General features: G+C 50.3%; 1 protein-coding gene across 1 annotated transcript in view; it reads left to right on the plus strand.

Annotated features, from left to right (window-relative positions):
• Positions 1–11,629: 11,629 nt before the first annotated feature.
• The window catches only part of Csmd2 (CUB and Sushi multiple domains 2), a 553,852-nt gene continuing 549,176 nt past the window's right edge, over positions 11,630–16,305 (plus strand). The window contains 1 exon segment of the mRNA XM_047516471.1: positions 11,630–11,816. Within this exon segment, the coding sequence (XP_047372427.1) occupies positions 11,630–11,816 (187 nt within the window).

The raw sequence follows: 16,305 nt of genomic DNA on the forward strand, positions 1-16,305 counted from the left end.
CCCTTTATTACCCTGATAACCCTGGGCAAGTTGTTCAACCTCTTTGTGCTCTAGTTGGCTCCTCTACCAAACAGACATAATAAAATACTGATCTCAGAGGGTCATTTTGTGACAATGGAGATAATACGTACAAAGAGCTTAGAAGATAGCCTGGCACATATTCTGTCTCCAGTGAGTGTTAGCTTTCATTAGGTAGGACTCTGAGATCCTTGCTTTCCTCTTTGGAAGCAGGAAAACCTCAGGGGGACGGGGCCAGGCTCCCTATCTCTCCTCTAGCCAAAGCCTCTACTCATCTCTGTTCCATCCCTGACACAAGCTTAACCACATTGGAAAACTCAGAAAGATGGGCATGGTCTGAGCTCGTTCATCTTCATAGGCCTCCACCACTTGCTCCGTAGGCCCTATTCTTCACCTAGCATATTTTATTAAACACACCTACCTCTCAGAATAAATATAACTTTTCAGCTATAAAAGAAAATTGCAAGGGGTTTTGCCATTTCGCTTTTGGAAGTTTTTGGCCATGAGTAATTTATTTAATTTATGATCAGCTATGATTTCTCACCAATCTTGGTGACTACTCGGGGAAACCTTGCACAGTGAGAAAACTCCGACCTGCAAATCGTTATCAGATGTAATGAAATTTTTATGACTACTAAATTCAACAGTTAATGAAGTTGACATAATGTTACACTTTGCATTTAATTAAATATTTACTGACTTCAATGTTGCTGCTTTCTTCTTTGTATTGTGGGGCTAATAAGAAAACTTCCAGGCCTTAAATATTTCTGTAGGCCCCTGAAGACTACAAAGACCCCTGTTCTCATGCCAATAATGCCCAAGAGGTCAAACTGCCCAGGGGCAGATCCCATGCACACAGACACCCCAGGAGAATTTCTTAAGGAAGAAATCACTAGAAGTGGAGGAAGGGAAAGTCACAGCCATGTGGCATGGAAATAGCCGCCTCTGGGTGTTGTCTTAGCAGTGGAAAAGGGCTGCAGAGCAGCCAGCCATTTCCAGGACTTTGAAAAGGAACCTGCAGTGTTCCGGAAGCAAAGCTCTGACTCGGTGGCCTCTCCCTCCTGGCACCAACATTAGCAATCTCTGTGATTTCCTAGGGGGAGGGTGGTTGTCCCTTGTTTCCCATAAGTGAGGAGGTAGTTACAAGTGTGGACAGTGACAGCTGGCACACCCGAATTAGAACTCCTGCTCTGCTGCTTGCTAAAGGGTGGCTTAGTTTCTCTGGCATTTATTCATCTGAAAAGTGGTAAAAATGACAGGTTGGGGTAGGAAGAAGGTTCACAGAGGGAAATGCTAAGTTCTTAGCACTGTGCCTGGCTCATGGTGTGTCCCCCAGGAAAGCAGCCGATTATTAGGGTCAGCTATTATTATCAACAACCTTGTAGTGCAAAAATGACAGACGATGAGATCTCCACTTAAAGTCTGGGAAAGGGAAGACCATAGTTGGCAGAGGAAAAGAAGATGGTTTGGCAGAGTTGGCCCTGTAAGGCAGCAAGAGAGTCAGAATTCAGCTGCCCCATCACTTCCTGCTGTGGTCTTTCTGCCAGACCCTATTCATACTGGGAACCCCAAGGATTTCTGGAGAAGTCTTGATGGGACCCCTCTCAACTAGATGCTCTGTGCTTTTCCCTTCCTTCCCTAACTTCCATACTGGGTCATCTGTCACCTAGACACATTCATTTAAGACATCTATTGCTGAGTTGATTTGAAGACAGCTTTCAAATTAAAAAGTACAAACTAGGGCATCAAAGAAGAAAGTGAGAACTGACTCCACCTACAGAAGGCAGAAAGAGTTGCTACTCTCAGGCCCCTGAATTGGTCAGATGGCATGGAGGTAATAAGGTAATAAAACTGGATATTCCTATTTGTCAGCTAAAGCAAAAATGGAAACTCGTCGGGTGGCAGAGTTTTTATTTTCTGACAGCAGAAAATACACATCTTCATCTGCAGAGACACAATGTTTCCTGGAAATAACCCCAAGCATGAATTTATCATGAGTCCTTGCATAAAGGACACTGAGTGACATAGTGGGCAATATATTCAATTCTGTTTTCATAAAAGACAGAAATGCCGTTAAGTTGGTCAGTTTCTCACATCAGGGTTCTCTGAAGACAGAGAGCATAACATTAAATCATAGCTCAGTGAAGGCATTTCTTTAAGGAACTCAGATAATGAAGTCCAATAGAGATACCTTTGGGTCCATTCCACCAAAATTACTGAGAGCCAACTCAAGCCTCCATCAGTTCACCCACCTGCCCACCTATCTATCCACCCATGCTCTGTCCATGTGCCCATGCATCCATGTATCCATCCATCCAGGATTCACAGAATGCTCACCCCGTATCAGGCACTCTGAATGGCACTGAGGATTGTTTGTAAGAGCTGACATCTGGGCTGAGTTTTAAATAACATAGAAGAAAGCCAGACAAAGGATGAGGAGTGCGTTCCAGGCAGAGTAAGCAGCCTGCAAAAGCTTCCCACACCCGTGACTCCAGGGAATGGAAAGAAGTCATGGCTCATGGCAGGAGTGTGAGGACCTCAGAAAGGTCAGAGCATGGGGATTTGGGAGTAGGGAACCTGTAATTGGACAGTCAGGCAGTGGTAGATAATAAAGGCTCTTGAAAGGAGGACCTAGTGGAGACCTGAATTTTACTCTGTAAGCCATCGAGAAAGTCCATGAAAGCAAGGAAGCTGTGAAATCAAGTTAGTGATTGGTGGCAACAGGAAAACTTGCTAGATGGGACAAGAGCAGAGGTGAGCTGTTACTCTGCTGTTCTAAGTAACCTGAAGAAAAGATGATGGGGGCTATGTTAGTTAGGTTAGTTACTTGGTCATTATGACCAACATACCTGATATGAAAACATTACAGGAAGAAAAGTTTATTCTGGGCTCACAATTTCAGAGGTACAGTCCATGGTCAGCTGACTCCATTGTTCCAGGTCTGAGATAGGGCAGAACATCACAGAGGAAGGGCATGATGGAGGAGAGCTGCTGAGTTCATGGTAGCTAGGAAGCAGAGAGAGAGCGAATTCAAGTAGTCAGGGAAAAATATATATAATCCCCAAGGCATGCCCCAGTGACCTAACTTCCTCCAGTCAACACCCAGTTAGTTCATTCAAATTACTAATTCATCAAATTGATTAATCCACTGATTAAGTTATAGTTCTCATAATTGAATAATTTTACCTCCTGCATTAACACAGGAGATTTTGAGGGACACCTCATATGGAAACCATAACATTCAGTCCTTAGTCCCCAAAAGTTCCTATGCATTTCACAATGCAAAACACATTTAGTCCATTTCCAACAGTTCCCACAGTCTTAACGGTTCCAGCATTGCCCAAAAGTCTATGTCCAAAATCTCATCTGAGACTTAAGGCAAAATCTTGGCCATGAGTGCCTGTAAAAATCAGAATTGCATATATTCAATATATAAAGGCATAGAGTAAACATTTTTTTTATTCCAATGGGGATACATAGAGGCATAAAAAGAAGGGATGTTAGCAAAACAAGATCAAAATCCACTTGGGAGAACATGTCTTGTAGCTCACGTGTGGCATCTAGGGCACATGGTGATGAGATGTGATGTCCAAAGGGCTTGGGTAACCCCACCTATGGCTTTGCTGGTTGCAGTCCACCTGGCCTCTTTCATAGGCTGGCTCTGTCTACACCTGGCAGCTTTCCTTGGCAGACTTCCCATGTTCCTGGCATCTCTTAATCCCAGGTTCTCCACTGCAGCTTTGGTTTTTGTCTCACAGCTTTATACATCACCCCCTCAGGGGCTACTGGCAGGGATTCTTACCCCGCTACACATTTTTTTTTTTTTTTTTACCCTGCTACACTTTGCCTGACCTCACAGGCCTTCCTTTGAAATCTCAGTGGAAAACTTCATGACACTTTAATTCTAGGATCTTACATTCTTGCAGAACCATTACCATGTGGACAATGTCAAGGTCTGCCTCTAGCTCATGCAGTAAGTAGTCAGGCCCCCTTGGACCACAGCTGCAGTGACCTCTGAGTACCCGGGTGGCTGCACATGGTGAAGTGAATTCTAGGGAAACAACTTCCTAGGTACCCCTGAGCAAGCAGGGTGCCCCTACGGTCTCTTACAGTAGATTTCACTTCTATATCCTAGAGCCTGCAATGGGTGTGGTCTTGCTGATTCCTGAAGTGCCTGAAGGCATTTTTCCTATTGTCTCTGTGCAAAGTACTTAGTCTATCTTTAGTGGCAGTAATCTCCTCAGCAACCCTATCTTCTTGGCTCCAATATTACTTTTGCTTCCTTTCTGGTCAAACTGCAAGTTTTGCAAATATTTCATCTCTAGTTTTTGCTCCAGATTCTCACAGCAAACCTGGCTAAAAGCTTCCAGCAACACTCATGTCACTGCCTGAATGCTGTGCTGCCTTGAAATTTCCTCTGCAAGATTAATTACTTCATCACACAAAATCTCTTGATATGGAAAAAATATAGACAAGTTATTTTCCAGAATATAACATGAACAGCCCCTAGTCCAATTTCCAATGGAGTCCTCATTTCCCTTTGAAACCCCCTGAGCACCATCTTGACTATCAGCATTCTGGTCTGAGATCCCACAAGAATTGCCCATTAAGCTCTGATTACAACATTCTAAGGCTTTTCTAGTCTGCATCTCCAAAGTTTTCCAAACTTCTCCCACAAACCTGTTCCAGATTTCTGAGTCATATGGGCAGGTTAGTCACAGCAATGACCCCCACCTCTTGGTCCCAATTTCTGTATTTATTAGGTTTTCATCACTGTGACCAAAATACCTAACAAGTACAACTTAGAGAAGGAAAAGTTTACTCTGGTCTCACAGTTTTAGAGGTTCAATGGTTGACCAACTCCATTGCTCTAGGCCCAAGATGAGGCAGAACATCATGGCAAAAAGGCAGGGAGGAGGAGTACAGCTCAAGGCAGTAATGAAGGAGAGAGAGTAGGGCAGCTGGAGGGAAGAGAAAAAGAGTGGGGAGGGAGACAGAGAGAGTGCTCAGGGAATCATAAACATAATATATAATCCCTAGGCACATCCCAGTGATCTAATTCCTCCTGCCATGCTCCACCTGCCCACAATCACCACCCAGTTAGTCAATTCATATTATTAATCCATCAAGTGGATTAATCCGCTGATTAGGTTACAGCTCTCATGCTCTAATAATTTCACCTCCTGCATTAATACAGGAGTTTGGGGTGGATACCTCATATCCAGACCATAGCAGGGCCTGAGATCTGAGAGTTGTTAAGGATCCAGAATTTAGAGGACTCGGTGATAGACTGGATGTGGGGCCCAAGCAAGGAGGTAGTCTAGGATGACTCCCCAGTTTTCTGGCTCAGGAACCTGGGTGGATATGGAAACCATTTTCTGAGCTAGGGATTTGAGTTGAGCCTAGAAATTCGTGAGTTCAGTTGTGAGCAGGCTGGGGGCTGGGAAGTTCTTATAGGTCATCTGAGGGAAGACACAATGCAGGCACTGGGGACTTGGGAGGTACGAGAAGGTTTTTGCCGTAAGGAGTTGGCAGTCCACTGGGGTGGAGGTAAATGAGAAAGAGGACAGTTACTTATACTGGAAAGGCACAGAACAGTCTATTTCCCCTCAGGGTCCTTTTTGGGTTCCTAGACTGCTGATTGCTGTGGACTATTCACATCAGGTCCAGCCTCCTTGCATTGGCCTGCTTGTATTCTAGAAAGTGCTTCTTTTCACCCACCTCTCTCCCTAGGCTGAACTAGGAACTTATGTTGTTTTCTCTGAACCTTGTATCTCTCCTAGCATAATTGATCATGTTTTGCTATTCAACTCTTCTCAACAAACTCTCCAGCCCCTGAAGGATTTGTCTTATTCTTCATGCTTGTTTCCTCAACACCTAGCACAGAGCTGATACATAGATTAATGTTTGTAACTTGGACAAATGAATGGAAGAGTGAGGAATAAGCAAATGACTGCCTAGGATACCACAGGAAAAGGGAAGAAGGATGTATAAGGGTATTGTTAGCTGCTGTAACAAGCTCCAATATTTCAATGATTTAGCACTATCAAAGGGCATTTCCCATATATTGGTCCTTTGCAGGTGTTTCTGTCCAGCAGGTAATTTTCCTCCCATAGTGACTTCTTTTATCTTATGGCTCTACTATCCCCTAAGGTTCCAAATGCTATATACCCAGTCAATAGATAGGGAAGTATCCCTGGGAGGACTTTATGGTCTAAGGCTTGAAGTGACATACACCATTCTGCCTTACATTCCTTTGGCTAGAACATTATCTTGTGACTATACTAATTGCAAAGACAACTGGGAGATGTAGTCCTGGCTGGGCATATGATTCTTACTGACAGTTCAACTGTATTGACATTTTGGGCCACATAATTCTTTGGGGGTGGAAGCGACCTCCCTATGCATTGTAGGATGCTTAGAAGCAACCCTGGTCTCTATCTCCTACATGTTGGTAGCACCTGCCAGTTGTGACAACTAAAAATGTCTGCAGATACTGCTAAGTGTCCCCTGGAGGGAAAAAATGGTTCTCAGATGATAACTGCTGCTCTGTACTACAGAAGGGGAAGCGGGACTCTGTGATGTCCAGCTAGCTGCCCATGCTGAAAGGGCCATCAAAACCAGCAGGAATGCAAGTGGGGAGGCTTTAGGAAAGGGCACCTGGGGAAGGTGACACTTGAGCTGAGTGGTGATTAGGAGTTAAGGAGAGAGAGAGAGAATGGCGTTGCAGGCAGAGGAAACAGGTGGGCGAAGCAGGGAGGAGGCAGTGCAGCTGACTGGAGGACCTTTAAGGAGACATGATACCCTGGGAAGCCCCTTGCCTGTGGGTTATGGTCTTTGACACACAGAGCAAAGTACTAACCTGTGTGTTGTCACTGGTATGAGTGCTGTCCCTTCCCTTTCTTCAATTCACAACCGAAGAATTTTCTGGTAGAACATCAGAATGTGGTGGCCCCGGTATTTGGTGGCACTGGAGGAGTGGACCTGACTGTGGGCCACTGGCTTGCTTCTGCCTCCAGGTTGTGGAGGTCCAATGGCTCAACCCGGTTTGTTCTGGGTTGTTCCTTCAGGAGCCTTTTCCTTGGGAAGCAGATCATGGCCATCTCAAGAGCGACAGCCTTGCCCTTGGGAAATAACCGCTTGTCTGATCACACGCAGGATTGAGAAATCCCGCCCGACTCGGATCCCAGGCTTTCTCTCCCCTTTCCCAGGACTCTCACTGGGTAGCCCTCTGCAATCCTGCTCGCCCCCTGGCCTCCATTTCTGCCCTCAGACTCTTGGAGCATCCCATTTTCTCTCTCTCTCTCTCTCTCTCTCTCTCTCTCTCTCTCTCTCTCTCTTCCTCTCTCTCTGGGCTTCAGAAGGCTCTTTGATTTTCTTCTTGGGTCAAAATGAAAATTTCAGGGCATCGAGTCTACAGTCCTTACTTGAATCAGGCTGAGTTCTCCAGAGCATCGGGCTTTGTTTTCTTTCTAAAACAAACTCTGATCTTATCTGTATATTAGGCTTATCTTGGCAAGTCACTACATTGCACTGGGCTTTTCTGCAATGTGATATTGTGACTGGACCTCGACCCGTGGCTGCCTATTGCTCATCAAGAGAAGGGAAGGGGCAGGCAGGGATCCAGTTTGGGGGCTGGGCTGGCACCCACACTCTCCTTGATCTCCTTTGCCTTGCCTTCCAGGTGTTTCTAGGGTCCCCATCCCTGCTCTTGCCCATATCACTCAGACTCTTGCAGGAGCCTCCCAAGTGGTCATCCATTTATCTGTCCCTTCCCTTTCTCTCATTCTCCAGAGAGAAGCCAGAGAACATGCCAGGTTGTGCTGCTCAGCTTCCATTGCCTAGAAATGAAAATCCACTCCTTCTATCAGAGTTGTGTCCATCTTTCCAGAGTATCTGCTGCTAAAGCAGCCGTGGCATCCACAATCTTCACACACAGCTCTTGGCATGTTTACTCTGATGGTCATAGATCTGTTTGCTTTCCTCCTTCCAACTCTCTTCCTGTTTATGGGCTGAATTATGCTCTCCTCCATTCATATTTCCTAGTCCTCATCTCCACTCGTTCAGAATATGACCCTGTCTGGAGACAGGGTTCTTTAAAGAGGTAATTCAATTAAAATGCAGTGGTTGGGGGTGGGTCCTAATCCAAAAAGACTGGTGTTGTTATAAGAGGAAATCAGGACCCAGACATGTACAGAGGGGAGATCCTGAGGGAGAAGACAGCCCTCTGTAAGTCAAGGAGAGAGGCCCCAGAAGGGACCAACCTTATGGACACCTTGATCTTAAACCTCTAGCCTCTGAACTGTCAGGAAATAAATCTCCGTTGTTTAAGCCACATTGTCTGTGGCACTTTTCTGTGGCAGCCCTAGTAAACCAATACAGGCTGTATTCCCCACTGCCAGGAGTAAAATCTAAACTCCTCGCTACCCTCTGGGAGACCCTGGTGACCTGTCTCCCATCCTTCCCTTATCTCCTGGGTGTTTTCCCTTGCTCACTTTGATTCAGCCCCACCCTCCTTCCCCTGGTCCCTTCCCTTGTTTAAGGTCTTGCCTGTGCTCTCTGAACACCAAACCCCTTCCCAACATTGCATGACTGCCTTGCTTAATTTCTGATCCCACCTGTAAGGTTGCCACCTCAGAGGTGCCTTTCCCAACCTCCCCTTTACAGTACGCCCCCACATTCTTTCTCCTTGAACTATGAACTTTTCTTTCAGAGAATCCTCAGTTAGGAACTTTATGCACCTTTGTTTATTGCCTGCCTTCCTCAAGTCAAGGACTGTGGTATTTCTTATCTCACACCAGGGCACATAATGATGCTTAATAAATATTTGTTGAGTAAATGAATGGTGGCCTGGTTAAAATCTTTATTCAGGCGTCAGGGTCCAGCTAGAATCTACTTCCCTCCTTATATTAGCCTCTGATCTCCCAAGTCCAAGAAGAGTTTAGTGTCATGATATGCCCCTTCTTCAGCCATGGCGATTATCGCTGTCTGACTGTATCAGTTACATGGCGGCTTCCACCTCTGCCAAACCAGGACCACATACTGTGCATCTCCACATGGCTCACAGCACAGCCTCACTCAAGGCCAGGAGGCATTGGGTAAGTGTATATGGACCCAAATAGATCAGAGAGAGCACCAACGGTGGGGAGTGTGGGTAACTGGGTCGTCTATGGGGATTAAAAGGGTGCTCCTGCTCTCCACAGCCCCCAGGGAGAAAGATGACAAACCTCCTGTTGCCAGGGAGGGTTTAGGGTAAACCTCATCTGCCAGTTGCTGCCACAGAGCAAAGTTCTGGGGTGGGGGAAAGTCTGTTGGCTTGATGCCCCAGAATTATAGAACAGCCCAGACTCTTCTGCCCAGCTGTGGTGCTGTAGAGGAGGCCTGGACATTGCCGCCAGCTCCTTTCTTTGGAGAGCAGGGTTCACAAGAGATCAGGGATATCCAAGACGAGGAGCCAGAAGCCCACCCCAGGCAAGACCCAGTCAACAGCCCCGAGACCGCCACCCACTCATGGCAGGGCCAGCCCCTCCCTCCTCTCCAGGGCTGTTGGGAAGGCCTGGCAGATCTCCTCTGGCTGAGCGCTCTTTCGGGAGCCGAGGGGCTGCATGTGCACAATGGGAAGCGAAAAGCCCCCTCCCTGCTGCCCCAGGGACATAAAGCAGGCCTTTCACTGAGGAGCTCTGGCTGCTTTAGTTGGTTCTTGGCACCCAGCGAGGCAGCGTCGGGAGGGGCTGGAAAGCAAGAGTGTTGGGGGTGGGGATGAGGCCGGCGATTCTGAGGAGGCTCGCCGGCCCAGGGCCACCAGGCTGGTTCCCCAGCTGTAAGATGAGCTCATGCAGGGAAACCGGAACAACTTGGGGTAAGGGGCGGGGGAAGGAGGAAGACCTGCGTCAAGCAGGCTGAGAAAGTGTGGCTCTGGGGAGCAAGTTTTTGATAGGGAATAAAGACAAGCATCCACTCCTCCAATTCTGCCCCCTCCCCTCCAACTCGGGTCCCTAACCAGGGTCGGTAATCTCATAGTCCCTCTCTATATCCTTTCCTGGAAATTCCCAGTCCCGCCGACTACCTGACAACCTGAGTCGCCACTCCCCACCTGGATCTCCAACTCCAAAGTCCCTCTCTTCGTCTTTCCCAGGAATTTCCCAGTTCCCGCGCCCCCACCCCGCCCTCCCCAACCAGGCACTGCCCCCGGGGCCTCGAAGATGCCAGAGCTCGAGTCTGGCCAAATCGCGCGGCTCCCTGGCTCCCTAAACAGCGAGCACAGCCTCTCTGGGTGCTTTTGGCAAAGCGGTAGGGGTGCCCATCCGCAGGTGCCTTTCCGCTGCGCGCGCCAACCCAGGGTCTTCTTCCCCTCTTTGCCCCTCCGGCCTTCCCCCACCTCCCTGAGCATCTCTCCCCTCTCGCCGAAGAGTTTGGCACAGACAGCTAAGGAGCCATCGTGACTGGCGGAGGAGCCTCGGGTAGACCAGACAGAGACGGCAGCCCAGTAGGGGTGGGGGATGGGGTGGGGACCTAAACTGAGCTCTTGGGGTTTGGAGGCAGCGGCTACTGAAGAGAGGTGGGGAATGGCTCACGGCATTGGAGAAACTCGCCCCGTTTGGGGCCATGGCTGGGAGGGGCAGGAGGGGAGGAAGAAGGATCCGGTTATTTCAATTTGAGAATAAATCGTACAAGTAACTTGCACCGTCCTTCCACCAACCTCAGTCCCCACCCCCATCCCCGCGCACATAGGCATCCTTCCTCCATCCTCAGATTTTGTCTTAAACCAAGGGTAGGACCGCCCTGGGTCAAATGAACGGATACCCCTCCACACACCCCCGTTCTATCAGCTCTCAGTTCTCACCCCTGCCTCTGTCTACGGACACCCGCCCTTCTCCTGGGATGGGGTAGGACGCTATTGTGAATGGGGCTCCTAAGCATCGCCCCCAGCCCCAAATTTCAAGTTGCAAAGCCACCACCCAAGATCAGCTCCAAAGAGCCAACGACTTGGGAACCGCGTCCTTCTTTGGTTATCTTTTTCCAGACAGTATTCCAATTCCCAAACGTGGACGAGACGTGTGTGTATGTGCCTGTGCGTGTGACTGCGTGTATGCCTGTGTTACTGTGTGTATGTGTGTGTTTGTGTGTGCATGTGGGGGGTACATTAACGGCGATCTTATAAATGCAAACCCGAGGACTGAACTTAAAAGAACCTGGTCAATTGTAAAACAAACAGAAATAAACAAGCCTTTAGATGTAATTTGTGGTTTATCTGGAGGTGGAGGTGGCGCTGAAGAGGAACCCCCACCCCCCAATATTTTTTCCTTGGCTGCGCCTCCACCCCCAGCATTTGGAGCGGCGGAGAAGCGGCTCCGGAGTGATTAATCCGGGGATAATTCACCCCCCCGCCCCCCGGCGCGAACCCCGCGAAGCGGGATTGGAGCGAGTCATTTCCGAGAGCGCAGCGCGCCTCTCCCCGGCCGGGCGGACACTTGGTTCATTCCAGCCGCAGAAGCTCAGGGCTCCCGCGTACCGGGATTTTTTCCGAGCAGAAAAAAGCTCCAGAGCTCTCCTGACCTCCTTTCTCCTCGGCGGCGAGCGGAGCCTCTCCCTCGGCGCTGCCGGCCGCGCCATGCCGCGCTCGCGGGGACGGGAGCAGGGGCGCTGCGGCTGCCCCGCGGGGAGAGCTCGCGGCGAAGCCGGGATTTCGGATCTCGTGCCGGGCGCGGGGAGCCGCTGGGGCCGCCCTCCGCCGCCAACGCCGCCGCCGCTGCTGCTGCTGCTGGGCTGGGGGTTGCTCAGCGCCTCGGCCGCCGCTGGTAAGTCTGGCTGCGCCGGGGAGCCGGCGGCCACCGAACGCCCCACCCGAGCCCGGAGCCCACCCAGCCTCGACCCGGTCCCAGCGCCTTCCCCCGCCCCCACCCTGGTCTCAGCCTCCCCCTCCCAATTGCCCACCTCCTTCTCCTGTACGCCTCTGCCAGCCCCCGATCCTCCACCCACCTCAGCCACATCCTCACCTCCACCCTCACCCTCACTGCTCTCCCCAAGCTCAGCCGCAACTTGGCCGGATTCGGCCGGTGTGGGGGCCTGGGAGACAGACATCCCCGCCCGGGGTTGCGGGGCACCTGGACCGTGGCTTCAGTTTCTCTAGCCTTCCAGCCCCCGAGGTGCCAGGCTTTTCGCGGATAAACTTTCCCGGAGCCCTACTCCCCCCGCTCGGGATTCTGCTTGGCACGCCTGTCCTGGGGGCTGGAGAGGAGCGGCGCGCCCCCTTAGCGTATCCGCGTCTGCAGGGTCGGTCCTTCCCTGCCCCCGCCCATTTTTTCCGACTCAAACCCTTGCCCCCGCCGGAGCCGCCCGGAGACTGCAGCCGCCATCCCCCTCCCCAAGCGTCCCCTCCCTTGGCGCTCCGAGCTAGTAGGGGGGTGCAGGTGGGCGCGCGCCCACGTCGGGGGTCCGGCGCATTATTTGCAGGAGGGCTTAGTTGGGGGCTGGAGGGTGTGAACCACGGGAGGCGGGGGCGAGGGTTGTGCCCGGGGCGGGGGAGGAAGTGTCTCCTCCAGGCTCCGCACCGCCACATTCCCCTCGGTTCCCACTCCGCGCCAAAGTGCCCTTTCCCGCGCCCTGCTGCAGCCGAGCGCCTGGGCTGCGGCAGCGCCGGCGCGGGCGGCGGGACCCGCTCCCGGCAACCGAGTCCGGGAGGGAGGCAGAGCTGGCGGGTGCGGAGAGTCCCGGAACTTAGCGGTGTCTGGCTGCTGCTTGCGGCTCCCCTGAGAGGCACGCGGACCTTCTAGGGAACCTAGTCCCCAATGGAGCCCACTGGCCTCAACTGGTCCACTCCCACTTTACCCAAGGCACCCTCTGAAGCTCAGCTCTAGCCACAACCTAGAAAGTTCCGTGTGTCCGGATGGGGATGATCAAAAAGGGACGCCCGGAGGCCCATTTTCATTTAGCCCCGAGGCTGACACCCACTGGGGAAGAAAACCCGAAACACCTGCTGCCTAGGCCTGGACCCAGGGCACCTCCGGCCTAGAGTGTGTGTGTGTGTGTGTGTGTGTGTGTGTGTGTGTGTGTGTTGTTTTTGTTTGTTTCAAAACACCGATTGAACCTCTGAAGGTTTTGGCCTCCCGGCTCCCCCCCCCCGCCCCAAATCCCAGTACCCCTTCTTGGAAAGTGCTCCCCTCCGCTAGCAGGCTAGTGAGTGGTGAGCTCTCTGGCCCACTGGCTCCAGCATCTTGTGAGCCGGCCTCCACAGATTGTGTCGTCTTCCCCTTGGCCGCGGAATGTTGGGGCTCCCAGTCAGGGAGGGCGCCCGGAGCCAGTCCTGGATGTATCATTTCTACTTGACCGGACTTTCTCGGGTTCTCGTAAGAGTCATAGCCACTGACACCCAGAGAGGGGCGCCCGCGATGCACGCGCCAGGCTGCTCTGGCCTCACGCACTCCCACACCCACCACCGGGATGCTCACAACGACGCTGCTGGTCACACAGACTTGCCACATGGATGGTGGTGGGGACCGCTGTTACCGACCACTAAGATTCTAGGCTGTTTGTCCAGGCGAGTCCCCTCTCTGATTTAGCCTACTGGAGAATCACTCCGTATCTGACTGGATTGTTTCTCTGGTTAGATTTGTTCCTGCCCCTTGGGCATGCTATGCCCCTGGGGAGAGAAAAAGGCCTACTCACCAGAGAGCTTGCACCCTGCCCAACCGTGCTGGAATCTGGCCTTACAGAGATCCATTTGCTCGCAGCCCCGGTGGGTAGAGAAGTTGGGGTTGGGGAGGGGGTGAGGAGGGTAGTAGCTCCCTCAGGCCCTGCTCTGGCTTCCAGTGAATTCATTTCTTTTAAAACCTTTCCGGCATTTAAATGCTTGGTCTGGCCTTACAGGCCACAGAGATTTGGAAATGGACTTGGTAACAGGAGATCTGCAGGATGTGGAACAAGAGAGGGGGAAGTACATTCATTTTGTGTTTGCTTCACACTGTTGACTTCAGAAGATGCTTAGGCTGAGCCGGCTCCCTTCCTTGCTCGGGGATCGCTGGCTGAAATGAGTATGAGGATTTGGGAAGCTTGGGCTCCTCGCCCACCTTTGCCAGCTTCTCTCAACACCTTTTGAGTCCTGCCTCCTTGAAGACCTCTCATCAGTGACCTGCTCTCCCACTATCCATCGGTAGCTCTCCCTCCTTAGAACGCCTTTCCCTTGGCTTCTAGGCAGGCATGTTTTAACATGAGAGGAGCCAGAAAGATTTCTTGGTGCTTCTAACCTCTTTCAGCCGCTGTCCCACCTTTTTTGTCTTTTACAGTCAGATCCCTTCATCAGAGTCTTCCCTCACTTTCTCTACTACCAGGCACTCTCTACAGTCTGCTTTCTGTACCCCAGGACTCCACTGGAACATTCTAGAAGAGATTGCTGATAACCACCCATATTGTCAAATCCACTGTACTTTCCGTGTTCTTTGGAGCTCTGTTTTTATTTATTTAGATGCAGTGCTGAGAATTGAACCCAGTGCCTCAAACATGTTAGGCAAGTCCTCTGCCACTGAGCTACAACCCCAGCCCCGCTTTCTCTGTTCTTATCTTCCTCTTTGTGGCTTTGGACACTTTGGGTCATTCCTTTTTAAATTTCTCTTCTTCCGGCTTCCAGACACTATTTTACTGATTTTCTGCCTAATTCTTAGGTGTTCTTCCTCAGCATCTAATACTGAGATTATTCCCCTCCCTGAAGTATGGTGTCTTGCAGCAATTTCTTTTCCTTTCCCTGGTGAGCTCATCCATGCCCATCTCTTCCACTACACACTCTGGAGCTTCCAGACAGACCTCTCCTGCCAAGATATCTCCTAATATATGTCTCTTGGCTTCTTGGTCCATGGAAACTCTGGGTCCAGACAGGCCATACATCTAGCTGACTCCTGGACATCTCACCTCCATAGTTCCTTTCCAAAGCAAGCTCATTAGTCTCTCCACTAAGCCTCCAGAATTGCCCAGTTACCCAGCCCCAAACCTTAGAAAAATTCTCAGCTCCTTCCTCACATTAGGTGGCTACCAGTTTCTACCCATTTTATACCCTCAGTAATTCTCAATTGTAGCCACCTTTCTTTGAATTAAGAAGCTCTGAGCATTGGGAAGGCTGTGATGCACCCCTGTCCATTTAATAAGCAATTAAAAATACAAGCAATATTAAACTACAAGTATAAAGAGTTCCAACAAGTTCTGATTTCTCCCATGCCACAATCTTCATAGCTTAAGAACAATCGAATATCAAATTCATATTTTAAACATGTTTCCTGCTTTGCTTGTCACCCGAGGGCTTGCTTTTAGTCTGCCTCTTGCAGACAGGAGCACCAACTGTACCCAGTGTTCAATTACAGTACAAATTGAATGGTACTAAAAGTATTTGTATGTCTGCTTTGCCTGTTAAATTGTGAGCTTCCTGAAGGCAGGGATAGTGGTTTACTTCTCTAGATATTTCCAGCACCCAGCTCAGGACCTGGCATAGAAATTGATGTTTGATGGTGGGCTGTTAAATCAGTACCCAATTTTTCTATTGTTTCCCACCTTGGACAATTTTCCAGGAACTGATAAGGCTAAATCAGGAGTTTTAGGGATCATGGAAATCAGCTGGTTTCTGATGACAAAGACAACTGGTTTCTGGTTGCCTTATTCCCATGACCAATGTCATGGATTGCTAGAACAGCTCTCTAGATGTTTGAACTGATGCAACAAGTCCTTGGCACCCACACCAGCATGCCAAGGAAAGGCAATTAACTGCTCTGTCATTGCTGTCACCAACATGTGTATGGAATTTCCATTTGCCATCGAGTTGTGGGCTTATGGCTTGGGGAAAAAAAATCCAAGCTACCTGCCCTGCAGCAGACAGTGGTGGCCATATCTATGGCTGGTGATCCTGTGACCTTGTTGAAGGGGAGACTAGAATGGGCAAGGGGACTGGAGAACCAGATCTCGGGGTCTGGAGTGCTGCAAGGTTTCAGTTTGTCCAGAGGAGTCCAGCAGGTGGCCTCAGCAGCACCACCTTGACTTGTAAGCCTGACCTGCCTGTGCCATCCTCATTGTCACGCCAGCAGGATGCAGGGAATCTGATTGCTCAGCAGAGCCACATGTTCCTTGTTGGAGAACTAGCTGATCGCCAGACCTCTCTAGGGCGCAGGTTCTCCACTTGCAAAGGGACAAGTCATTCCTGTTATGGGAAAGATTCCAAATCAGAGATTCAGAGGGCCCAGCCCCATACCTGCCTCATCCGATGTGCCCATTCAGTTGCTGGTGGGGCTGCACAGGACAAAGGAGTCATCC

The sequence above is a fragment of the Sciurus carolinensis genome, chromosome 1 (genome assembly GCF_902686445.1).
Source record: "Sciurus carolinensis chromosome 1, mSciCar1.2, whole genome shotgun sequence".
Taxonomy (NCBI): domain Eukaryota; kingdom Metazoa; phylum Chordata; class Mammalia; order Rodentia; family Sciuridae; genus Sciurus; species Sciurus carolinensis.